The sequence below is a fragment of the Symphalangus syndactylus genome, chromosome 13 (genome assembly GCF_028878055.3).
Source record: "Symphalangus syndactylus isolate Jambi chromosome 13, NHGRI_mSymSyn1-v2.1_pri, whole genome shotgun sequence".
In the NCBI taxonomy this organism is placed as follows: Eukaryota; Metazoa; Chordata; class Mammalia; order Primates; family Hylobatidae; genus Symphalangus; species Symphalangus syndactylus.
Window position 1 is genome coordinate 24,101,653 of NC_072435.2, and position 25,771 is coordinate 24,127,423.

The 25,771-nt window shown below is 48.7% G+C and overlaps 1 protein-coding gene across 1 annotated transcript; it reads left to right on the top strand.

Moving 5' to 3' along the window:
* The first annotated feature begins 18,178 nt into the window (after nucleotides 1-18,178).
* LOC129460702 (leukocyte immunoglobulin-like receptor subfamily A member 4) lies at nucleotides 18,179-24,299 on the top strand. Its single transcript, XM_055238958.2, has 8 exons — nucleotides 18,179-18,362; nucleotides 18,519-18,554; nucleotides 18,740-19,024; nucleotides 19,185-19,484; nucleotides 19,724-20,020; nucleotides 20,274-20,576; nucleotides 23,430-23,480; nucleotides 23,630-24,299. Exons 1-8 carry the CDS (start codon nucleotides 18,221-18,223, stop codon nucleotides 23,821-23,823), a joined length of 1,608 nt encoding a protein of 535 aa, XP_055094933.2. The 5' UTR covers nucleotides 18,179-18,220; the 3' UTR covers nucleotides 23,824-24,299.
* The last annotated feature ends 1,472 nt before the right edge of the window (nucleotides 24,300-25,771 follow it).

A 25,771-nucleotide genomic window follows, 5' to 3' on the forward strand; every position in this document is an offset into this window, starting at 1 on the left:
CCGCCCGCCAGCCCGCCTGCCTGGCTGCCCGCCTGCCTGCCTGCTTTCTCTCTGTCTCTCTCTCTTTCTCTTTCTTTCTCCTTCCTTCCTTCCTTTTTCTTTCTTTCTTTCTTTCTTTCTTTCTTTCTTTCTTTCTTTCTTTCTTTCTTTCTTTCTTTCTTTCTTTTTCTTCTTTCCCTTCCTTCCTTCCTCCCTTCCTTCCTTCCTTCCTTTCTTTTTCTTCTTTCTTTTTCTTTCTTTTCTTCCTCTGTTGCCCAGACTGGAGTGCAGTGAGGCAATCTCTGCTCACCGCAACCTCTGCCTCCCAGGTTCAAGCAATCCTCCCACCTTGGCCTCCTGAGTAGTGGGGACTACAGGTACTCACCACCGTGCCTGGCTTTTTTTTTTTTTTTTTTTTAAGAGATGGAGGTTTGCTATGTTGCCCAGGCTGGTCTCGAACTCCTGGGCTCAAGCAATCCTCCTGCCTTGGCCTCCCAAAGTACTGGGAAACATAAAGGTCTGGAATGTATTTATTCCACGTATGGTTTATTGAAGGTTTTGTTTTGTTTTGTTTTGTTTTTTGGTGTTGGTGCGAAGTTGCATGGCATGTTTTATTTTTCCATTACATTTTCTAATTGGCTACTTCTGCTCAATGCAAATCATACTGATTTTTTGTTTGTTTGTTTTCATTTTCCCAGATATCCTGAAAAACTGAATTTTCTAGTTGGGGAGTCACATTGCCTGTAAATAATAAAAAGTATTTTTTTTCTCTTCAACTCTCATACATCTTATTTTTATTTATTTATTTTTTCTGATATTTACATCAATTAGGATGCCTTGGTAGAAGACTGACTAGAAGTAGAGATAGCATTAAATGTTTTTTTGGTGAACATTTTACTGGAAATGGATCTAAGCCTTATCATTAAATATGATGTCTATTAGTTACTGCTAGAGATCTTTTCCCATGTTTATAATGTTTCCTTCTATTTCTGATTTAAGATTTTAAAACCATACATGGAAAGTGCTGTTTATGTTAATATTAAGGAAATACTTTCTTCTTGTCCTTAATGGGTCATCCCCTACAGACCCTAGCCTTGCCCTCACTCCGTCTAACTCACCCTGGGTCACTTTCCCCCAGGCCCCTGCTGCAGGGCACCCCAGGAGGTGACATATGCTCAGCTGGACCACTGGGCTCTTACACAGAGGACAGCCCGTGCTGTGGCCCCTTCCTGGTGTCCACCTGCTGACCTTGAGACTGGGCTGTAGTTATGCAGCTGAGAGCTGAGCCCACTTCTCTGAATCATGCTTTACTTGGTACATCAAAAAAATATTTCTAAAGACCTACATCCCACAGCCCTGTCTCGGGTCCTGGAGTCCAAAGAACACTTGTACCCCATCTCTGTCTCCACCGTTGCTCAAAGCTGAGTGAAGAAAACAGCTACAACAGAGGTGTCAATACTTCTTTTTCTCTTTATTGGAAAAAAAAGTATCTAATTGACAATGATTACATATGTTCCAGACTTATATGATATGCAAAGTGATCATTTGATAGAGGTATACATTGTGCCATCATCGCCACAGTCAAGTTAAGTAGACATCCATCGCTACCCAGGCTCTATGAACACATTCCTTCCCCTGCATGTGGTCATATTAGGACTTCAGTTTGGTGTATCTGATGTCTGACAGTGTGTGTGTATCAGAGATGAATGGGGGGGATGTCCGAAGGGAGGTGTGGCTGGCTGAAGGGAGACAGCTGACCCCACCTACCTGTATGTACCCACGTATGCATGTGCACACAGGAACGCACATATGCACACATGTACCCACATGAACACACTCACACATCAGGGGAGCCCCAAGTCAGCTGTGGGCTGGGACCTGCTGGTGTCTCCACCCCACTTTTATGGTCAGTAGTGCTGTCCGTACTGAGAGTAAAACAGAAAAGTACCCTTTTTTTTTTTTTTTAAGAGATGGAGGTTTGCTATGTTGCCCAGGCTGGTCTCGAACTCCTGGGCTCAAGCAATCCTCCTGCCTTGGCCTCCCAAAGTACTGGGAAACATAAAGGTCTGGAATGTATTTATTCCACGTATGGTTTATTGAAGGTTTTGTTTTGTTTTGTTTTGTTTTTTGGTGTTGGTGCGAAGTTGCATGGCATGTTTTATTTTTCCATTACATTTTCTAATTGGCTACTTCTGCTCAATGCAAATCATACTGATTTTTTGTTTGTTTGTTTTCATTTTCCCAGATATCCTGAAAAACTGAATTTTCTAGTTGGGGAGTCACATTGCCTGTAAATAATAAAAAGTATTTTTTTTCTCTTCAACTCTCATACATCTTATTTTTATTTATTTATTTTTTCTGATATTTACATCAATTAGGATGCCTTGGTAGAAGACTGACTAGAAGTAGAGATAGCATTAAATGTTTTTTTGGTGAACATTTTACTGGAAATGGATCTAAGCCTTATCATTATCCACTAGGGGGCAAGAGTGTCTCATTTGACTTTTTTATTTTATTTTATATATTATATTATATTATATTACATTACATTACATTACATTACATCACATCACATCATATTATATTATATTATATATTATTTATTGAGATGGAGTCTCCCTCTGTTGCCCAGGCTGGAGTCCGGTGGCGCGATCTCGGCTCACTGCAACCTCCACCTTCTGGCTACAAGCGATTCTCCTGCCTCAGCCTCCCAAGTACCTGGGATTACAGGCGCCCACCACCACGCCTGACTAACTTTTTGTATTTTTAGTAGAGACGGTGTTGCACCGTGTTTACTAGGATGGTCTCGATCTCCTGACCTCGTGATCCGCCCATCTCAGCCTTCCAAAGTGCTAGGATTACAGGCATGAGCCACCGCACCCAGCCTGAGACATTCTTATTACAATTGTATATATAACACTGTCTCTAGAAAAAAAAAATTCATTATTGTTTAAAAAAATATTTAAATTACCGTTTTACCTAGTATTTATGTATTTTTAAAACTCATATTGATAAAAATTATTTTTTCTGTTTAGTGATTTATATAACAATTATGGAACTGGATCACATCCAGAGCTTAAAAATGTTAATTTTGTGATTGCCAAGATACGCATCCATGCTTATTATTTTTATATTTTGCCCTCTTGCTTGTATTTACTAGAGGTGTATTGAATTTAAAAAATGATAGATTCAGGCATGTTGGTCTTATTTTTGAGCAATTTCCATGTGCTACTAATTATAACCACGGTAATAATAAAAAGGTTGTTCTTTAATACTGCAGGGGCCTGGGGGAAAGTGACCCAGTGTGAGTTAGACGGAGTGAGGGGAAGGCTAGGGTCTGTAGGGGATGACCCATTAAGGACAAGAAGAAAGTATTTCCTTAATATTAACATAAACAGCACTTTCCATGTATGGTTTTAAAGTCTTAAATTAGAAATAGAAGGAAACATTATAAACATGGGAAAAGATCTCTAGCAATAACTAATAGAAAACATCGTATTTAATGGTAAAGCTTAGATCCATTTCCAGTAAAATGTTCACCAAAAAAACATTTAATGCTATCTCTACTTCTAGTCAGTCTTCTACCAAGGCATCCTAATTGATGTAAAATAATAAAAATAGTACAAGAGGTGGTACCCCCTTAATATACTGCTTTTATCTGTTACTGTGTTCAATAATGGGAGTCCATGTCTCACCTAAGCAATAGACACATTTTGTTTGTCTGCACTGGGTACTGTTTTTTAATGTATATTTCTACGATATACAGTTTAGTGATTTGCTATATGCATACGCAGCGAAATAATCACCATAGTCAAGATAATTGACATAAGCATCACCCCACACAGTTGCCAGCTGTGTGTTTGTGTGTGGTGAGAACACTAAGGGACTCCTTTGTTGGCAAATTTCAAGTACACGGCACAGCATCTGTCACCTGTGGTCACTGTGGTATATATCAGATCTTTAGAATTTATTCATCTTGGAAAACTGAAACTTTCTGCCCCTTCACCAACATCTCCTCATTTCTCTCATCCAGCCCCTGATAACCACCATTCTCTCTCAGCTTCTTTGGGTTTAACTTTTTTTTTCGAGACAGAGTCTTGCTGTGTCACCCAGGTTGGAGTGCGGTGGCACGATCTCGGCTCACTGCAAGCTCCACCCCCTGGGTTCATGCCATTCTCCTGCCTCAGCCTCCCAAGTAGCTGGGGCTACAGGTGTCCACCACCATGCCTGGCTAATTTTTTGTATTTTTTTTTAGTAGAGAAGTGGTTTCACCGTGTTGGCCAGGATGGTCTCGATCTCCTTACTTCGTGATCCGCCCACCTCAGCCTCCCGAAGTGCTGAGATTACAGGCGTGAGTCCCCGCGCCCGGCCATGATGAAATGTTTTGGATCATGGGAGCAGATCCCTCATGAATGGCCTAGCGTCCCTCAGAGTAGTAAGTGAGCATTCACTTTCACGAGCCTGTGTTAGTTCTTACAGAAATGCATTAGTTCCCAGGAGAGCAGGTTGTCACAAAGGAAGGCTCCTCTTCATGTTTGGTCCTGCTTCTCATGTGACACGTTTCCCTTTGACCTTCTCTGCCATGTTTAGACACGGTAGAGAACATTCCTTAGCCTTCCTCACCCACGTCCCCTGGTCCATCCCAAAGTACAAGCTCAGCTGGAGATACATAAAAAATAATGCGATCGAGTCTTTTGCAGAGACGTGGATGCAGCTGGAGGTCATTATCCTTAGTAAACAAACACGGGCACAGAAACCCAAATACCACATGTTCTCACTTCTAAGTGGGAGCTAAATGATAACGCACGGACACATAGAGGTGAGCAACACACACTGGGGCCTATTGGAGGGTGGAGGGTGGGAGCGGGGAGAAGATCAAGAAAAACAACGAATGGATACTAGGTTTAATACCTGGATGAAGAAATAATCTGTACACTACACTCCCATGACATAAGTTTACCTGTGTAACAAGCCTGCATTTGTACCCCTGAATTTAAAAGTAAAAAAAAAAAAAAAGGAAAGAGATACATGTGGTGTTTTCTCAACATCGTGGATGTCCTGATGCCACTGAATTGTACACTCTTTTTTTTATTATTATTATTATACTTTAAGTTTTAGGGTACATGTGCACAATGTGCAGGTTTGTTACATATGTATCCATGTGCCATGTTGGTGTGCTGCACCCATTAACTCGTCATTTAGCATTAGGTATATCTCCTAATGCTGTCCCTCCCCCCTCCCCCCAATTGTACACTTTAAAACATTTTATGGCTAATTTTATGTTTGGGAATTTTAGCTCTACGAGAAAATGAACAAAAAAAGATATAATTGCTTGGGAGGCCGAGGCGGGTGGATCACGAGGTCGAGATGGAGACCATTCTGGCTAACACAGTGAAACCCCGTCTGTACTAAAAATAGGAAAAATTAGCCGGGCGTGGCGGTGGGCACCTGTAATCCAAGCTACTCGGGAGGCTGAGGCAGGAGAATGGCTTGAACCCAGGAGGCAGAGGTTGCAGTGAGCCGAGATCGTGCCACTGCACTCCAGCCTGGGTGACAGAGCGAGACTCCATCTCAAAAAAAAAAAAAAAAACTTGATGGGAGAGTTAATTACTGTCTTCCTACAATGAGGAAAATGGACGGGGCAGGGGAGGATGTCACCTGCTAAAGGTCAACTGACAGTAAGTATGAACCCTCATGCCTTAAATTGAAGCTTGGGAATTTCTTCCAGTGAGTGCTTTGGCCCAAAGCGTGAAGACAGAATTCACCGTATCAAATGAAGAGTTATGGACAGGGGAAGAAGAGGTTGTAGATGACTTGGAGATTTGATGCAGTTCCCACTTATAAGTGAGAACATGTGGTATTTGGTTTTCTGTTCCCGTGTTTGTTTACTAAGGATAATGACCTCCAGCTCCATTCACATCTCTGCAGCAGACGTGATCGCCTTCTGGTGCTGCTACTTATAGAAATAAGAAAGTCAGAGGGAAGAAGGGCTAAACAAAACCAGACAGCAGGGCCAGGAGGGAGGTAGCGCTTCCTCTGCAGTCCGTGAACAGCCTTATAAATATCTCCCTAGCCTAGTTCCTACGCCGGAGTCATTCATCCTGGGATGACACCATTGGGTCCTCCAGTAAACCAAGGCAGAGAGTGAAACAGACCCTAGTTACTCACTCACTTTTGTTTCACATACAGTGAACAAATCCAAGCAGTTGTACCCTTGAGCCCTCCTCACCCACGTCCCCGAGTCCACTCCCACGGTGCAAGCTCACTGGAGACTGAAGACAGCCTGTCTGTGCCATCACATCAGCCTCCTCCTGGTCCTCTTCTCCAAGCCCTCACCCCAGGCTGACACCTATTATTCTCATAGCCCCAACCTTATCTGTAGCTGACTCTTCCCTGATCAAAATCCTTCTCCGGGTCTGAAGCTTCCTCCAAGTAAGACACAAGTATCTGCCTGACGTTCACGTTGTTGATGACCAGGACTAAGTTAACATCTCCAGCGCCAAAAAACATGGCTCTTCCCTACAGAGCAAATTCATTACAAGAAACCACTTCCGCCTTCTTCCCACCCACCACAGCCCAGACACCTTGAGATATTAACATATTTCTGCCTTCTCATAGTCACCTCCCCGAGAAAATTTTTATTTTTTTAATGTTTTAATTTTTTAATTATTTATTTACTTTTTTGAGACGGAGTCTCGCTCTGTCGCCCAGGCTAGAGTGCAGTGGTGCAATCTCGGCTCACTGCAAGCTCTGCCTTCCGGGTTCACGCCATTCTCCTGCCTCAGCCTCCCGAGTAGCTGGGACTACAGGTGCCCGCCACCACACCTGGCTAATTTTTTGTATTTTTAGTAGAGACGGGGTTTCACCGTGTTGGCCAGGATGGTCTCGATCTCCTGACCTTGGGATCCGCCCGCCTCTGCCTCCCAAAGTGCTGGAATTACAGGTGTGAGCCACCGCGCCTGGTGAACACTGTCTCTTGATCTCAGGGGAGTGGAGACAGCCCTCACCACTCCCTTAAACCCAGCCAGGCCCACTGGTGCTCTCAGGAGACAGCCTGACACGCTAGTGTCATTTGGAATTCAGCTTTCTCAAATTCTGCTCACCACCCATGATGGGCCTACATCCCTTCCAGGCCTAGATGGGCAGCACTGCACTGACTTGCCCTGGGGCCCTGTGAGCCACACCCTTCAGGGGCAGCACAAATTTTAGAGTGGACAAAAGGTCTCCTTCTTGTGGTCAGCTTCCTGGGTGCCCTGAACATCCTGGATGAAGAGCCCCTGCTCACCCCCTGTCCTGGTTACCTGCTCAGGGAACTGGGCCCACGGTTGCCTCTGGTGATGAGGGTCCAGGGAAAGGGTTCTGGAGTAGAGGATGAGATGGGGCAGTAGTTTAAGGAGAGTAACAAAGATAGGGAGAGTGAGAGGCTTGGAGATTAAACAGAACCACACTGAGAGTCTAAAAGGAGCTGAAAGAGGCAGTCACAGGTGAATCCCTAGGGGTGGATGGTGGTCCCTCAGCTAAGGGTCAAAGGCAGTGGGGAGGGACTGCCCCACACATAACATGGCCTTCCTCTCTCCGAGGAATGTATGAGACATCTTCTCTTTTGGCTCAGCCAGGGCTCTCAGTGCCCTTGGGACAGAACTTGACCCTGCAGTGTTACTACTCGGAGATCTGACTGGGTACCTTCCGTCTGTCCAAGAAGCTAGCTGCATCTCCCCAAAACCACTGTTTGCAATACATGGCTTCACTCTCTTAGGCCAACTTTACACTGAGTTCTGCAACCTCAGTCCACATGGGAACCTACCAATACTGTGGTTTATACAGTACCTCCCTTGATATGGTTTGGCTGTGTCCCCACCCAAATCTCATCTTGAATTGTAGCTCCTATAATCCCCATCTGTCATGGGAGGGACCCAGTGGGAGGTAATTGAATCATGGGGGGCAGGTTTTTCCTGTGCTGTTGTCGTGATAGTAAGTCTCAGGAGATCTGATGGTTTTATAAAGAGGAGTTTCCCTGCACACGCTCTCTTGCCTGCCACCATGTAAGACATGCCTTTGCTTCTCCTTTGCCTTCTGCCATGATTGTGAGGCACCTCCCCAGCCATGTGGAACTGGCAGTCCATTAAACCTCTTTCCTTTGTAAATTACTCGGGTGTGTCTATTAGCAGTGTGAAAACAGACTAATATACTCCTCCTGCCTGTCGCATACCCCAGTGACCCCAATGTTTGTGTTCTCAGGACAGGAGCTCCAAGGCCCATGTGCGTGGAAATTCCAGACCCTCAGCATGCATCCCTGTGCCAGGAGAGCCCTGGGTTGGAATGGGAAGAAAGGAGTAGAAGAGAGAATTAGGCACAGGGCAATCCCAGCCCAAAGAAGGATAAAACAGATGGTTATTCTCACTCTTACCCCATGCCTTACCTCACTGGTGGGGGGCGGTCACAGAAAGTTTTTGGTGAGTGAAGGAAGAAGATTAACAATGTTGGAAGTTGACCTTTGAGGAAAGGAGATGGAGGTGAGGGACAGAGCAAAAGGAATCAGAGCTCCACATGTTCCTCTCGCCACGGCCCAAGCAGCATGTGGGGTCTGCAGCCCTTCACCCTCACGAACACACTTCACATCTGCTGAGTAAGAGGATCCTAGAGGAGTTGCAGTCTCCCCAAGTCCTGAGCTGAGTTTCTCAGCTTATCCTGCACAAGAAATCTTTTTCTGTCTGTTTGTTTTTGTTTTTGTTTTGAGACGGAGTCTTGCTCTGTCGCCAGGCTTCAGTGCAGTGTCGCTATCTTGGCTCACGGCAACCTCCCGCCTCCAGGTTCAAATGATTCTCCTGCCTCGGCCTCCTGAGTAGCTGGGACTACAGGCACACGCCACAAAGCCCGGGTAATTTTTGTATTTTTAGCAGAGACGGGGTTTCACCATGTTGGCCAGGCTGGTCTCGATCTCCTGACCTTGTGATTCGCCCGCCTCAGCCTCCCAAAATGCTGGGATTACAGGAATGAGCCACCATGCCCGGCCATGAAATCTTTACAGAAGGGGTTGCTTCCAGAAGGGGTAGGGAGGAAGGAGAGATTTATTTTTCGAGCAGTATTGGGGTCATTGGTGCTCCTTGGGCGGTCATTGTGGAAGGAAACATGTGAAGGTTAAGAGGCCCACCTGAAATGGGGAGAGAGAGAACAGACTGTATTCCTTGCTCTTGCCAGCAGTGCCAATTTTTTTTTTTTTTTTTTTTGGAATTGCAAAGAGACATCCCCAGAACCGATGGAATCAGGCCCCAATTTGAAGACTAGAATAAGAGAAGTCTTTTATTCTAAGGGACAGGGAGGTTGGGGAACTCATGGAGAGTGGTAGTTCAAAGTTGAGTTTGCTCAGCTGCTCTTAAGATAAACACCTTTAGCAAACTCGAAATAAATCTAGGATGTTATTCTCCCATTTATCAAAGGCAGAATGTCATTCATGTCTGTGTGTGTGTGCATGTATGTGTGTGTGTATGCGTGAGTGTGTGTGTATGTTGAGACAAAGTCTTGCTCTGTCACCTAGGCTGGAGTGCAGTGGCACAATCTCGGCTCACTGCAGCCTCCACCTCCAGAGTTCAAGAAATCCGCTGTCTCAGCCTCCAGAGTAGCTGGGATTACAGCCCTGCACTATCAAGCCCAGCTATTTTTTTTTATTTTTGGTAGAGACGGGGTTTCCCCATGTTGGCCAGGCTGTTCTCGAACTCCTGACCTCAGATGATGTGCCTGCCTCGGCCTCCCAAAGTGCTGGGATTCCAGGCATGAGCCACCGCACCCGGCCTATTTTTGTTTTCAAAATCTCGCTCATTTCTGAACTTCTGTGCCAGTGACTTCCTAGGCAAGGAAATGCCCGATGTACCTTTTCTTGGACTACAGTCCACTCCGGACATATTTGGTCTCCACCAGTAACCGTGGCCATTATGTTGAGGAAGGAACAAAAGCAAGAAAGAGATTTTCTGAGCAGGTTTCTATGAGCACCAGGTCGTCTCCCTGGGAGGGGCAACTGCAGGACCTGAAAGTTAATCTCCCCTGGGTATGACACCCACTGTGCTACTTTCCTCAAAATCTCACTTTCCTCCCCATGGAAATATAGCTCCCCAGCTGAACCACCACGTGGGTTTGGGGATGTGAAAAAGGGAAATGAAAGGGAAGGAGTATTCATGATTTCAGCCACACTGGGAACTCATGGAGACTGCTGTAGACAACTCAAGAACGAGAGGCCAGGCTAAATTTGGAGAAAAAAGAGATACACAACCCCCGTTTTTAGAATCCAAGAGGCCTGGAGTTTGTATTATTATTATTTTATTTTATTTTATTTTTTAGCAGCAACACTCATACGGAAAGTACTTGGACACCTTGAGGTCTGTGTGTAAGTTGACTCCAATTGTGGTGAGTGTGGAAGCTCCTATCTCAGGATTCTCATTTTAGGGAAAATCACTGCTGGTCTGGATTTGTTTTTGTGGGTGTTTGTTGGTTTGTTTGTTTGTTTGTTTGTTTGTTTTTGAGACGGAGTCTCGCTCTGTCACCCAGGCTGGAGTGCAGTGGTGTGATCTCGGCTCACTGCAAGCTCTGCCAACTGGGTTCATGCCATTCTTCTGCCTGCCAACTGGGTTCATGCCATTCTTCTGCCTCAGCCTCCCGAGTAGCTGGGACTACAGGCGCCCGCCACCACGCCCGGCTAATTTTTTGTATTTTTAGTAGAGATGGGGTTTCCCCGTATTAGCCAGGATGGTTTAGATCTCCTGACCTCGTGATCCGCCCGCCTCGGCCTCCCAAAGTGCTGGGATTACAGGCGTGAGCCACCGCACCCGGCCTCTGGTCTGAATTTAACTCCAGACAGCTCTTTCTTTCTTTCTTTCTTTTTTTTTTTTTTTTTTTTTGAGACAGAGTCTCGCTCTGTCACCCAGGTTGGAGTGCAGTGGCACGATCTCGGCTCACTGCAAGCTCCGCTTCCTGAATTCAAGCAATTATCTCCCTCAGCCTCCCGAGTAGCTGGGATTACAGGTGCCCGCCACCACGCCTGGCTACTTTTCATATTTTTAGGAAAGATGCGGTTTCACCTTCTTAGCCAGGCTGGTCTTGAACTTCTGACCTCGTGACCCGACCATGGACAGCTCTTTCTAACCAGAATCACCACCTGGACTTCTGAGGCTTGAAGAAAAGATGAATCCTCTTCTCACTCACTTGATTAAAAAAAAAAAGTTGGGGTCAGGCACGGTGGCTCACGCCTATAATCCCATCACTTTGGGAGGCCAAGGCGGGTGGATCATGAGGTCAGGAGATCGAGACCATCCTGGCTAACACGGTGAAACCCCGTCTCTACCAAAAATACAAAAAAAATTTAGCCAGGCGTTGGCGGGCACCTATAGTCCCAGCTACTCGGGAGGCTGAGGCAGGAGAATTGGTTGAACCCGGGAGGCGGAGGTTGCAGTGAGCCGAGATCACGGCATTGCACTCCAGCCTGGGCGACAGAACGAGACTCCGTCTAAAAAAAAAAAAGTTGGGTCCATTTGCAGATCTTTTACTTTGAAAATCGAATATAGAGGTGCTTCAAGTTCTAATGACTCTAATCACACACATATCTCAAAACCCCCATGACCTCCACTTCTTCCTGCATCAACCTGATCCAAGCACCTGTCATTTGTCACCAGATCAATTCTCCTACCAATGATCTCCATCTGTTGCTTCCTCACGTTCTCCTGAAATTCATTTCCCCCAGTAAAGCCAATTTATCCTCTTCATGTTCATTAATGCAATATAAAAACACAAATATAGCCAGGTGCGGTGGCTCACGCCTGTAATCCCAGCACTTTGGGAGGCCAAGGTGGGAGGATCACCTGAGGTCAGGAGTTCAAGACCAGCCTGGCTAACATGGTGAAACCCCATCTCTACTGAAAAAAAAAAAAAAAAAAATACGGGCTGGGCGGGGGCTCACTCATGCCTGTAATCCCAGCACTTTGGGAGGCCAAAGAGGGTGGATCACCTGAGGTCGGGAGTTTGAGACCAGCCTGGCCAACATAGTGAAACCCGGTCTCTACTAAAAATACAAAAAATTAGCCGGGCATAGTGGCAGGCACCTGTAATCCCAGCTACTCGGGAGGTGAGGCAGGAGAAGCACTTGAACCTGGGAGGTGGAGGCAGAGGTTGCAATGAGCCGAGATCACTCCACTGCACTCCAGCCTGGGCAACAAGAGTCAGACTTCATCTAGAGTCAGACTTCATCTAAAAAAACAAAACAAAACAACAACAAAACAAAACAAAACAAAAAAACCCCACACACAAATATATTTACCAGTGGGCACACAGGTGATCCTTGTTCCCTCAAAAAAAGAAACACACACAGGCAAATATATTTATCAGCGGGCATAGAGGTGATCCTTGTTCCCATCTTCTCAATTTCCACCTCCAGAGACAGTCAAGTACCTCTTTATTCTGTTTCCTCTGAGAGATACCCCGTGCATGTACATTTCTCCACACGCTGTGCTCTGAGACTCATGGCTGTAGTGCAGATAAGTGTTTTTATCTCTCACTTTATTTCTGTATTGATTTTCAGTTAATGTATTGCACACGTCGATGTTCATACGTCCGTTTGCACATCTGGAAATACAGCTCTATACCACTTTTTCCGTTTCCTCATTCTCAAATACATTTTAGACACACTGGGAACATTTCTGCATTTTTTGGTATCAAAATACTGCAATCATCTGCTCCTATGTTGGGCAATATTACCTTTCTGGATCTTCCTCTTCCTCATTGTTCAGTCTTTACCTAACCTGTCACATCCTCAAAAACATTTTTTTTTATGACAAACTGGGTTAAGTGATCTTTGCCCCTAGTACTCGCTGCTTTTTTTTTTTTTTTTTTTTTTTTTTTTAACAGAGTCTCCCTCTGTCACCCAGGATGGAGTGCAGTGGCAAGATCTCGGCTCACTGCAATCTCTCCCTCCTAGATTCAAGCGATTCTCCTGCCTCAGCCTCCTGAGAAACTGCGATTACAGGTGCACTCCACCAGGCCCAACTAATTTTTGTGTTTTTGGTAGAGATGGGGTTTCACCATGTTGGCCAGGCTGGCACTGGTATTTTTTTTTTATAAGGGCAACACACATTCAAGACCTCTAGGTAGCTTAAATTTTGTCCATTTATCCCTCTGTGTGTTGTTTTTAAATAATAGTTCATCTCTTTTGTATTTTTGCTTAATTCATCTGACTTTCTCCATTTCTATTATAAATTGAATGAACGATGGGAGGTTTTATTCACTATAGTGTTTCTTATTCCTGAAAAAGTTACTTAGAATCTATGATTATTCTGTCATTAATTGTGTAACAAAACAGATAAGTGGGCAGAAGAATAAATAGTGAGATTATTACTTGGATTATTAGTAGTACTATTAAGTTGAACCAGAGAATGCAGAGAGCTGAGTGAGGTACAAAAAAAGGGGGCCAGGCTCAGGCCTGTAATCCCAGCACTTTGGGGGGCCAAGGCAAGCAGATCACGGGGTCAGGAGATCGAGACCATCCTGGCTAACATGAAGTCCCATCTGTACTAAAAATACAGAAAATTAGCCAGGCATGGTGGCACATGCCTATAGTCCCAGCTACTCAGGAGGCTGAGGCAGGAGAATCGCTTGAACCTGGGAGATGGAGGTTGCAGTGAGCTGAGATTGCACCACTGCACTCCAGCCTGGGGGACAGAGCAAGACTCCCTGCCAAAAAAAAAAAAAGGCCGGGCATGGTGGCTCACGCCTGTAATCCCAGCACTTTGGGAGGCAGAGGTGGGTGGATCACAAGGTCAGGAGATCAAGACCATCCTGGCTAACACGGTGAAACCTGTCTCTACTAAAAATACAAAAAATTAGCCAGGCGTGGTGGCGGGTGCCTGTAGTCCCAGCTACTCGGGAGGCTGAGGCAGGAGAATGGTATGAACCTGGGAGGCGGAGCTTGCAGTGAGCTGAGATTGCACCACTGCACTCCAGCCTGGGCAACACAGCAGGACTCCATCTCAGAACAAAAAAAAAAAAAAGGAAAGAAAGAAGGAAGGAAGGAAGGAAGAAAGAGAGAGAGAGAGAGAGAAAGAAAGAAAGAAAGAAAGAAAGAAAGAAAGAAAGAAAGAAAGAAAGAAAGAAAGAAAAAGAAAAAGGAAGGAAGGAAGGAAGGAAGGAAGGAAGGAAGGAAGGAAGGAAGGAAGGAAGGAAAGAAAGAAAAGAAAAGAAAAGAAAAGGCAGCCACAGTCTTTGGCTGCTTCGTATTCCTGGCCCTGGGACACCAGGAGTCCCACATGCAGATTTATGGATTCCATATTGACAGCTGATGCATTACTAGAGGTCAAAGGGTGAGGCTTGGGTTTAGCTAATTTTGGGACTAATCTGAGACCAGGGAAGAGCAAAGTTAAGCATCCCAGAGGTTGGAGATTTTTGTCCTCTGTCCCTGAGTTGCTGTAAAACCAAACCTGCAGTATCTCTGCAGCTGAGTTGTTTGTGACTTCAGCAAGGCCCAGGAACCTGAACATATTTGAGGAAGGGACCATAAGGTTCTAAGCCCGAGCTGGGAGTTGGGGTCAGCAAGGATCTCATACAATTCTCCTATGAGAAGGGAGGAGAGTTGTGAAGGAGCCAGGGCATAGTGGGTTACACGCCCTGGGAGGATACAGTGGTGGGTTACACACCCTGAGGGGGATAAAATGGTGGGTTACACACCCTGGTGGGGGGATACAGTGGTGGGTTACACACCCTGAGGGGAATAAAATGGTCCGTTACACACCCTGGTGGGCAGATACAGTGGTGGGTTACATGCCCTGGTGGGGGGATACAGTGGTGGGTTACACGCCCTGAGGGGGATCAAATGGTGGGTTACACGCCCTAGTGGGGGGATACAGTGGTGGGTTACACACCCTGAGGGGGATAAAATGGTGGGTTACACACCCTGGTGGGAGGATACAGTGGTGGGTTACACACCCTGAGGGGAATAAAATGGTGGGTTACACGCCCTGGTGGGAGGATACAGTGGTGGGTTACACAACCTGAGGGGAATAAAATGGTGGGTTATGCACCCTGGTGGGGGGATACAGTGGTGGGTTACACACCCTGGTGGGGGGATACAGTGGTGGGTTACACACCCTGAGGGGAATAAAATGGTGGGTTACACACCCTGAGGGGGATAAAATGGTGGGTTACACACCCTGGTGGGGGGATACAGTGGTGGGTTACATGCCCTGGTCAGGGGATACAATGGTGGGTTACATGCCCTGGTGGGGGGATACAATGGTTACACACCCTGGGGGGATACAGTGGTGGGTTACGTGCCCCGGTTGGGGGATACAATGGTGGGTTACACGCCCTGGGGGGGATACAGTGGTGGTCTGGCTACTCATGCCCCACTTCATTCTTATTCATAGGCGTCTGATATTGTTCGGCTCTGTGTCTCTACCCAAATCCCACCTTGAATTGTAATAATCCCCACATGTCAAGGGCGGGACCAGGTGGAGATTATTGAATCATGGGGGCAGTTGGTTTCCCCCGTACTGTTCTCGTGATAGTGAGTGAGTTCTCACGAGATCTGATGGTTTTATAAGGGGCTTCCCCCTTCACTCCACTCTCATTCTCCTGCCGCCCTATAAAAAGGTGTCTTCCACCATGATTGTAAGTTTCATGAGGCCTCCCCAGGCATGTGGAACTGTGAGTCAACTAAACCTCTTTTCTTATAAATTACCCGGTCTTGGATAGTTCTCCACAGCAGAGTGAGAACAGACTCGTACAGAGTCCCTGATCCTCTCAGCCAACCTCCACCAAGTGTAGACTCATAGTGAGGAATAACTGAAACTCCCCTTTCGGGAGTGTAGATGTGTATACACCCATCCAGGGCTTCCGAGGTGAGTGTGGCCAGTCTAGCCCTCAGCAAATGCTCCATTCTGTCTACTGACCACGCCCCTTCAGACTCTGCCATGGAGAATCTCATCCCAATGACCATGCTGCCTTGATCCTGGTGGTCTCTGGGGGATGCTTGTTCAGGCTCAGTACAGCCAGAGAAGGCCCCAGACAGCTTCCCTCATGAAAACTCAAGATGAGTGTGGATTTACTACTTACAGTTTGCAGAACCTTGGAGAATCTGCAGAAAAAAACTGAGATAGGCCCGGAAGAATCTGCAGGGGCTGGAGGCATGTTCCGGGTGAATACCATGCTGCTGCATTCAAGAGGACTATTATTTTTTTCAGGTGCAGGGTGTACAAGAAGGAGTTAATCTCACAGGGAGGGTTTGCTTGTAAAGTTGGTCCTTAGCTGGCATCTAGTTCCTAAACATGGATCCTGGAATGTTCTCTATGTTCCTAAGAGATAAGCTGGTGTTGTGTGACTGCAGCATTGAATTCTGCTGTGTCTTGACTAGGCTGTTTCTGCAAACAATGTAGCTCACTGTTGATGAGCTAGTAAAATAAAATGCTGATGAACACCAGCTTTTCCCTGGTTTCCCTGTGACTGACCATTATGCCCATATGGCCCCCACCTAATAACGACCTTGAACATTGAGTCTTAAGCAGGTTTGCCTGGAACCAACACTTCACATGCATTGCCACATTTTTTTATGCTGATGGAATGACTAAGACAAGACACAGATTTTCACAGCTTATGACCAGCATTCTTGATCTTAAATATATTTTGGTAAAGTTTTTTTTTTTCAAAAAGGTAAAAAAAAAAAATTACTCTTCTAGAAGGTTAAAATGGACACAAGTTTTTATTTAGCTTACTATTAACGAGGGAACGGGAAAGATGTTAATACTGAATTCAAAGAATAATCCAAAAAGCAGATATTTATAGGCTGGTAATGTTTAAAGGGATTCAAAAATGAGGCTAATTTTTGTTATTTTTAGTATAGCGATGGGGTTTCACCATGTTGGCCAGGCTGGTCTTGAACTCCTGACCTCAGGTGATCCACCTGCCTGGGCCTCCCAAAGTGCTGGGAGTACAGGCATGAGCCACTGTGCCCGGCCATAGAATTGATTTTTAAGTGTGTTAATTCTACCTACTACTTTTCACCACAGCAACGTCTGCCTACATAATTTCTAGTTGGCTATCTCTTCTCAAATATACTGCATGCTGTCCATGTACCCCCATGCACATGATCTCACAAAGAACATTTCTCCCAGAGACGACTCAGAAATCAGGCCTGTCCAGAGGGGGTGGTTGCAGCTGCTCCTGTCCAGGAGCATCAACTCTTCCAAACTTAGCATCTACCCAAGGTTGCGGCTGGCAAGGCGGAGTCCAATGTGACCTCCCACTCATGTGTGGGACAGATGTCCAGGTGTGACAATACCACAGACAGCCTGTTTTTCACACACACACAGGGGAGATGGAGCCGCCTCCATGGGGAGGCTCTGAGAGGGAAGGAGGAGCCGTCAGTCCCTCTCACCTGGAAGGGGCTGAATCAAGAAGGCACCGGGTCTGTTTGCTGCTACATCCTGGCCCTTGGTGAGAGGAGGACAGATTAGATAGACGCAGCCAAAGTGAAGGGAGACCCCATTTCTGTCTGTAATATCTCCAGAGAGCCTGGTGTTCACCCCCAGGACAAGCCCTGGGGAAATGAGAGCCAGGCTCCTGGGGAGGGGCAGTTCCTCTTTCTGCCCTTCATGGGCTCCCACAAGGAAGCAGAGAGATGGCGGTGCCCATGTGCAAACATGGAAGAGGGGGAGCCACAGCGTCCCACCTTCACCTGGAGCCCTGGTTCCTCCCTATCTGTGAGGAACCTGGACTTCCTTTTCTGTGCCACATAGAGGTGGAAACGTCCTTCTTTTTTGTTTTGAGATGGAGTTTTGTTCTTTTTGCCCAGGCTGGAGGGCAATGGCGTGATCTTGGCTCACTGCAACCTCTGCCTCCCGAGTTCAAGTCATTCGCCTGCCTCAGCCTCCCGAGTAGCTAGGATTACAGGCATGCGCCACCACGCCCGGCTCATTTTTGTATTTTTAGTAGAGACGGGGTTTTGCCATGTTGGCCAGGCCGGTCTCGAACTCCTGACCTCAAGTGATCCATCCACCTTGGCCTCCCAAAGTGCTGGTATTACAGGTGTGAGCCATGGCGCCCGGCCGAAAACGTCCTTCTTAATGACCCCCTCGTGAGTCCCCATTTGTGTCTGAAATATTGGCAGAGAGCCTGGTGCTCACCCCCAGGACAAGCCCTGGGAAGTGAGAGCCAGGGTCCTGGGGAGGGCCAGTTCCTCTTTCTGTGGGGCTGCTGATGGGGCGACCTTGTGATGGGGAGGACCCAGCCTCCGTGTGCCCGCACACCGTGTGTCTGTCTGTGTCTACGGGCACCGTGTTCACATCTGCCTGCACAGCCAGGGCCAGGAGGAGGAGATGCCATGACCCCCATTCTCACAACCCTGCTTTTCTTTGGTGAGATCTTAAGAGGGGGAGGAGAGACCCTAGTCTAGGAGAGAGACCCCAATCCATAGCCATGCCCTGGTCAATTAGGACACCCCAGGGGCTCAAGGAAAACAAGACCTGCTCAGGCTTTGGGGGGCAAATCTCTCACGGGGAACTCTCTTCCAGGGCTGAGCCTGGGCCCCAGGACCCAGGTGCAGGCAGGTGAGTCTGTCCCCAGCTGTCCTAGGTCCTTCCTCCTCTCTGGGGACAAGGGACCACCCCTGGGCGGCTGGGGGTGACGACAGCAGTTCTGGGCTGACTGATGGGGATGAGGGGGGTCCTGGGGCTGAGAACTGGGATCTGAGGGTTGAGGACATCTTGGGACCTAACCTGTGATTTCCTTCCAGAGACCCCACTCAAACCCAGCCTGTGGGCCGAGCCAGGTCCCGTGATCACCTGGAAGAAGCCCGTGACCATCTGGTGTCAGGGTCCCCTGGAGGCTCGGGAGTACCGCCTGGATAAAGACGGAAACTCAATGTCGAAGCACATATTAAAAACACTGGAGTCGGAAAACAAGATCGAATTCTCCATCCCATCCATGATGTGGGAACACGCAGGGCGATATCACTGTTACTATCGCAGCCCTGCAGGCTGGTCAGAGCCCAGCCACCCCCTGGAGCTGGTGGTGACAGGTGAGAGGACACTCAGGGGTCCCAGCCCCAGGCTCTGCCCTCGGGAAGGGGGTCGGCTCTCAGCTCTCAAGGGTTCTGCCTTCTCACAGCCCAGCCTTGTGGGATAAGGTGGGAGGTGTGAGCCCCATTTAAACACGGCTGCCTTTTTTTCTCCTGAAAGCCTACAGCAGACCCACCCTGTCCGCCCTGCCGAGCCCTGTGGTGACCTCAGGAGTGAACGTGACCCTCCGGTGTGCCTCACGGCTGGGACTGGGCAGGTTCACTCTGATTGAGGAAGGAGACCACAGGCTCTCCTGGACCCTGGACTCACACCAGCACAACCATGGAAAGTTCCAGGCCCTGTTCCCCATGGGCCCCCTGACCTTCAGCAACAGGGGTACATTCAGATGCTACGGCTATGAAAACAACACCCCGTACGTGTGGTCAGAACCCAGTGACCCCCTGCAGCTACTGGTGTCAGGTGAGGAAGCCGTAGCCTTTCCTTATACAAAGTCAGGGCACCGGCTGAGCTGTTGGGAGCCTTACCCTCAGGCTAGCCCACGCAAGAAGAAAAGATGAGGGGAAGACGGGGGCCCTGGGGACACAAACACAGAATGAGAAAAAAACAAGGATGCTGGAAATGCTAGTGAGGAAGGCTACAGAAGGAAGGCGCAGGGGAGGAACCAGCCCCTCCGAGTCCCGACTCTTCTTTCCCTCCAGGCGTGTCTAGGAAGCCCTCCCTCCTGACCCTGCAGGGCCCTGTTGTGACCCCTGGAGGGAACCTGACCCTGCAGTGTGGCTCTGATGTCGGCTACATCAGATATGCTCTGTACAAAGAGGGGGGCGATGACCTCCCCCAGCGCCCTGGCCGGCAGCCCCAGGCTGGGCTCTCCCAGGCCAACTTCACCCTGGGCCCTGTGAGGGGCTCCCACGGGGGCCAGTACAGATGCTACGGTGCACACAACGTCTCCTCCGAGTGGTCGGCCCCCAGTGACTCCCTGGACATCCAGATCGCAGGTGAGGAGCCCAGCGGGTTCAGTCAGGGATCCAGGCTCTGCACAGGCCCTGCCGGAGGAGCCCAGGTGGTGATGGCCGGGATGAGGGGTGGGGTCCCAAGGGAGGGAGAGACAGACAGAGACAGGGGATGGGCGGGGAGGGGAGACTCAGAGAAAACAGAGACAGAGAGACTGAGGGTCCCAGAGAGAGGCCTGGGGGGGTCTCAGCTCAGAACAAAGTGGGGCAGCCCCTCACCCATCCTTCTTGTCTCTAGGACAGATCCCTGACAGACCCTCCCTCTCAGTGCAGCTGGGCCCCACAGTGACCTCAGGAGAGAAGGTGACCCTGCTGTGTCAGTCATGGAGCCCGATGTTCACTTTCCTTCTGACCAAGGAGGGGGCAGCCCATCCCCCACTGCGTCTAAGATCCACTTACAGAGCTCAGCAGTACCAGGCTGAATTCCCCATGAGTCCTGTGACCTCGGCCCACGCAGGGACCTACAGGTGCTACGGCTCACGCAGCTCCAACCCCTACCTGCTGTCTCACCCCAGTGAGCCCCTGGAGCTCGTGGTCTCAGGTGAGGGCCCCTACCCTGTTCTCTCTGAGTTCAAAGGGGTTCTTGGAAATGAAAAAGGAGAGGTTCCAAGGGAGTGTCCATCTGTCTGTCTCACTTGCCCCCACACTTCTTCCTCCATCAGCCCGGGCCTCTCTGAGCCCTGAGCCTCTCTCAGCTCAGGCCCTGCCCCCAGGAGAGTTCAGGACACTAAGAAAACAGGAGAGTGAAGGGTGAGGGTCCACAGGGGAGGGCCTAGCCCATGGGAGGGTGGAAATACACGGGAACCTCCCGCCCAGGGGAGGGTCCAGCCCATGGGAGGGTGGAAATAGATGAGGACTTCCCACCCCGGACTCCCACCCCTGTAGTCTCAGTAGGGTAAAGAGTGGAGAGGGCTGGAAGGAGGTGTGGGTGAGCCTTGGAGGAGATGAGATTAGACTGAGGGTAGAAGACAGAGGCCCTACCTGCTCACTTCCTGATGTCTCCATCTCAGAATCAACGTCTGGGTGTCCCCAACCTCTAAGTCCTGACCCCATGGGAGATGAAAGCGCAGTTACACTGACCCAGTATAATATTCTAGACTCGTCTCAACCTTATCTCCAATATTCAGGAAAGGGGTCTGTTCCCCAGAGGAGCAGAGGGGAGAGTGGACAATAAGGGTGTGGTCCACGTGGCTTCCTGGGGCTCCAAGGATGGAGCAGGCGTTCCCTCTGTGGTGGTCAGAGGGGAGGGAGGTGTCCTAGGACCAGGCAGGAAGGAGGGAGCTGCGATCATAGGTGGAGGAGCCAGGAATGTCCTCCCCTGTCTGAGCAGGATTCAGGGTCCGGGGGTCCAGGCCTGACATGGACAAGGGGAAGATGCTGGGGCTGATGTTTATATCAGCCATAAAAAATTGGAAATTTCACATTTCCATTTCCAAATTGTAAGCCCATCTTTCTCACCTCAGATATGAATATATATGTAGTTACATATATATTTTTAAAACAAATATCTAAAGCCACATATACATATGTATCTATAATCATTGTATTCATCTGTTCTCACACTGCTATAAAGAACTACTTGAGGCCGGGCACGATGGCTCACGCCTGTAATCCGAGCACTTTGGGAGGCCGAAGTGGGCTGATCACCTGAGGTCAGGAGTGAAAGACCAGCCTGGCCAACATGGCGAAACCCCGTCTCTACTAAAAATACAAAAATTAGCTGGGCATGGTGGTGGGTGCCTGTAATCCCAACTACCCCGGAGGCTGAGGCAGGAGAATCACTGGAACCCGGGAGGCAGAGGCTGCAGTGAGCTGAGATCACACCACTGCACTACAGCCTGGGGGACAGAGCAAGACTCTGTCTCAAAAACAAACAAACAAACAAACACCTACCTGAGACTGGATAATTTATAAGAGAAAGAGGTTTAATTGGCTCACAGTTCTGCAGGCCATACAGGAAGCATGGCTGGGGAGGCCTCGGGAAATTTACAACCATGGCAGAAGGTGGAGGGAAAGCAGGAACTTCTTCTATGGCTGGAATAGGAGGAAGAGAGAGAAGGGGGAGGTGCTACCCACTTTTAAATAACAAGATCTCATGACAACTCACTATTACGAGAGCAGCCAGGGGAAGTCGGCCCCACAAGCCAATCACCTCCCACTGTGCCTCTCCTCCAACAATGGGGATTACAATTCAACATGAGATTTGAGAGAGACACAAGTGCAAACCATGTTAATCACATATATTTTATATGAATACATGTGCTATGTACATATATAGACACAAACATATATTCAAGTATTCATTCTTATGCTTAATATTTTTCATCAGATTTTTAAATATTTGTTTTTATTTTTTATTTTTATTTTTATTTTTTTTTGAGATGGAGTCTCACTCTGTCACCCAGGCTGGAGTACAGTGGTGTGATCTCCGCTCACTGCAAGCTCCGCCTCCCGGGTTCACGCCATTCTCCTGCCTCAGCCTCCCAAGTAGCTGGGACTACAGGAGCCCACCACCACGCCAGGCTAATTTTTTTTTTTTTTTTTTTTTTTTGTATTTTTAGTAGAGATGGGGTTTCACTGTGTTAGCCAGGATGGTCTCAGTCCCCTGACCTCGTGATCCGCCCCGCTTCGGCCTCCCAAAGTGCTGAGATTACAGGCGTGAGCCACCACGCCTGGCCTTTATTTTTTATTTTACTTTAAGTGCGGGTATGTTTTTAAATATTTGCTTTTCACCTTCCAATCTAGGTTCATACTTCAAAAAAGCAGAAATGATGTTTTTCTGTCCCACTCCATCATTATCATTTAGGAAAACTTACATTTTCATATTTAAGTATATCACATTGTAGGCGTTCCTAACTATATGAAGAATTAGTTAACAAGACATTAAACGGATGATGAAACCGCAGGGGAGCTGCCTGAGGCAGCACACAGCGGGGGCCGTTGCAGCCTCCAGCCCTTGTGCTCCTGACTTCAAGAGTGGCTGAGGACCAACTCCTCATCCACAGAGACTGGGTCCTCATCCACTGAAAAATGGAAATTTCTGTCTCTGGGGGAATTAGCTGTTGTGTTCTTGTTGCACGAGATTGCACATCCAAGATAGCACACAAGAGCCCAATTCTTTCTAGTTGGGAGGTCATTCTTCTCACTAATCCTGAGCTCTTGGGCTCAAGTAAACTTTGTTCCAAAGTGACTCAGGCACAAGATCTGAATTCTCAGAGCACAGAGAGGTTGAAAAACCCCATGATGTACCAGGGGAGGCCTGTGAGAGCAGAGAATGTGTTCACTAAGGATCTACATAAAGTCACGCCATGAGAGATGGAGGAATATAAGAATGCAGAGCCCAGGGGACAGGCTCTTCAGCTTCTCACCAACATCCTTGTTCTTTGATCCTTAGGAGCCACTGAGACCCTCAATCCAGCACAAAAGAAGTCAGATTCCAAGACTGGTGAGTGAGGAGATGTTCCCAGTTATGGGGCTCGGCACAGAAGGTCAGGTCCTGTCAAGGGGAGGAGGGTGCCCTGGGTGGACATCCAGGGGTCCTGAGTAATTGTGATCTGCCCTGACTTCTGTGACCTCTTTGTCCACCATCCCTAGCCCCACACCTCCAAGATTACACAGTGGAGAATCTCATCCGCATGGGCTTGGCTGGCTTGGTCCTGGTGTTCCTCGGGATTCTGTTATTTGAGGCTCAGCACAGCCAGAGAAGGCCCCCAAGGTGCAGCCAGGAGGCAAACAGCAGAGAGGACAATGCACCCTTCAGAGTGGTGGAGCCCTGGGAACAGATCTGATGATCTCAGAAAGTCCTGGAAGACTGGGGCAGCAGTTGGGGAAGTGTCTGCTGAGAATATCGAGGGGAAGAAGCATGGGTCAGGTGCAGGAAGATGTCTGGGTGTCTGTAGAAGGTGCTTCCTCCATTAAACTGTGGTGCTTTCCTCTTCATTGTCAACTCTCCTTGACTGCCCCTCCCTTCATTTTTCTTCCCTATGATGTAAGGCTTCACCCCTATGGTGGGTTTGGGTCCACCCCTCTGTGACCTCATGCTCTGCTCCACTTTCAGGTAATACATCTTTCTTTATTTCTAACTACTGCATTTTCTGATGTGTATTACTGGGACTATCTCTTCAGCTCATAACATGGAATTTGCTTTCGATAATTAAATCTGTGGGCAAAAATCAGATTCGTGTTTCGAAAATTTAAGTTCAAAGTGATACTGTACCAACTGTCACTCTTCATCTGTAGTTTCTCCAGAAATATGGTCACTAGGAATCAAAAGAGAAGTGTTTGATGGAAAAGCCTGCTGTTGTGCCCACAGACTGGCTTCCTGACCAACAACAAAAAAGTTTTCTAAAAAGCATTTATTTGTGGAATTTGTTGATGACTGTGGCATAAACACTCTCTTCATGGGCAGCTTCAAGATTCTCCCATGGCTGCATCTCCCCCTACCTGCTGTCACACCCCAGTCGGAGCTGGTGGTCTTGGGTGAAAGGCCCTGACCCTGTCCTCTCTAAGCTCAAAGACTCAGCTCAGGCTCTGCCCCTAGGAGAGCTCTGGGCAGAGATGGAGTGAAGGGGGCTGTGAGGGAGGCTCAGCCACAGAGGAATTCACCCCCCCCAGAGGAGAAGAAGCCAACAGTTCTCCCTCTTCTCCTTCACCTAGAGTCCAGAAGGTGCCAGGTGGGAAGAGGGAGGGTCTTGGAGAGGCCACCGGGCAGATGGAGAGGAGAGCTTTGAGTGGAGGTGGGGACTCCAGGATAGCTCCAATTCCTCACTCCCTTTCTGTGCTCATTCCCAGGACCCTCCAGGGGCCCCAGCCCCCCACCCACAGGCTCCTCCTCCACACCTGGTGAGTCATTGAGGCCTCTGGGCTCAGAGGGAGTGCGGCCTCCCGCAGGGCAGTCCTGAGTCTCCCAGGTGATCCCATTCCCCTCAAGGACTCGAGCACGAGCTTCCCTCCAGGGAGCTGAGGCAGAGCCAGAGGAGGGGCCACAGGCTCCCCGGGGCTCTGAGGCTGGGCTGGTGAGGGGCGGGGGGTCGAGGCAGAGAGAGATGTTGGGGCCCAGCCTGGGGGAGGAGCAGCCAGGCTGACGTGGGGAGCAGGGCAGCCCCAGCCCTCACCTCCCTGTCCTGACCCAGCAGGCCCTGAGGTCCAGCCCCTCACCCCACAGCGTCAGGCCCCCACAGTGCTGAGTGAGGCTTTGAGTGGGAGGTGGGCGGGGTCCAGGGGAGGAAGGGCTGAGTTCTGTCATCAGTTTGAGGCTCCTCTGGTGATGGTGATGTGGACAGGCCCCTCCCCTGCCTGGGCCTCCGTTTCTCCAAGTGTAAAGGCGAGAGGCCTCTGGGTGGGAAAGTTCCTTTCAGCTCTGACTCCCAGATGTGACCTCCTGGGAGAGGAGACCTCCCAGGGAGCCTCCCAGACCTGATTCCATAGGGGCCTGTCCTGTTCCACCTGCAGCAGAGACGGTGACCTGGGGCAGGGGAGGGGAGCAGAGGCTCATGTGTCCAGAGAGTCTGGGGTCCTCCTGAACCCCCCCACCCAGGGAGAACCAGAGCCAGGCCCAGGGAAAAGCAGTTCCCCTCCTGTGGGTCCACAGCTGTGGGGACCTGGACGGGCAGCAGCAGGCTCTGAGTGACCACATCCATGTGTCTCTCCATCCTGGAGGGCCCTGTGGTCTCCTCTCCAACAGCTGGAGACCCTACAGCAGGCAACACGATGTTAGTACTTCTCTGCCTCAGTCAG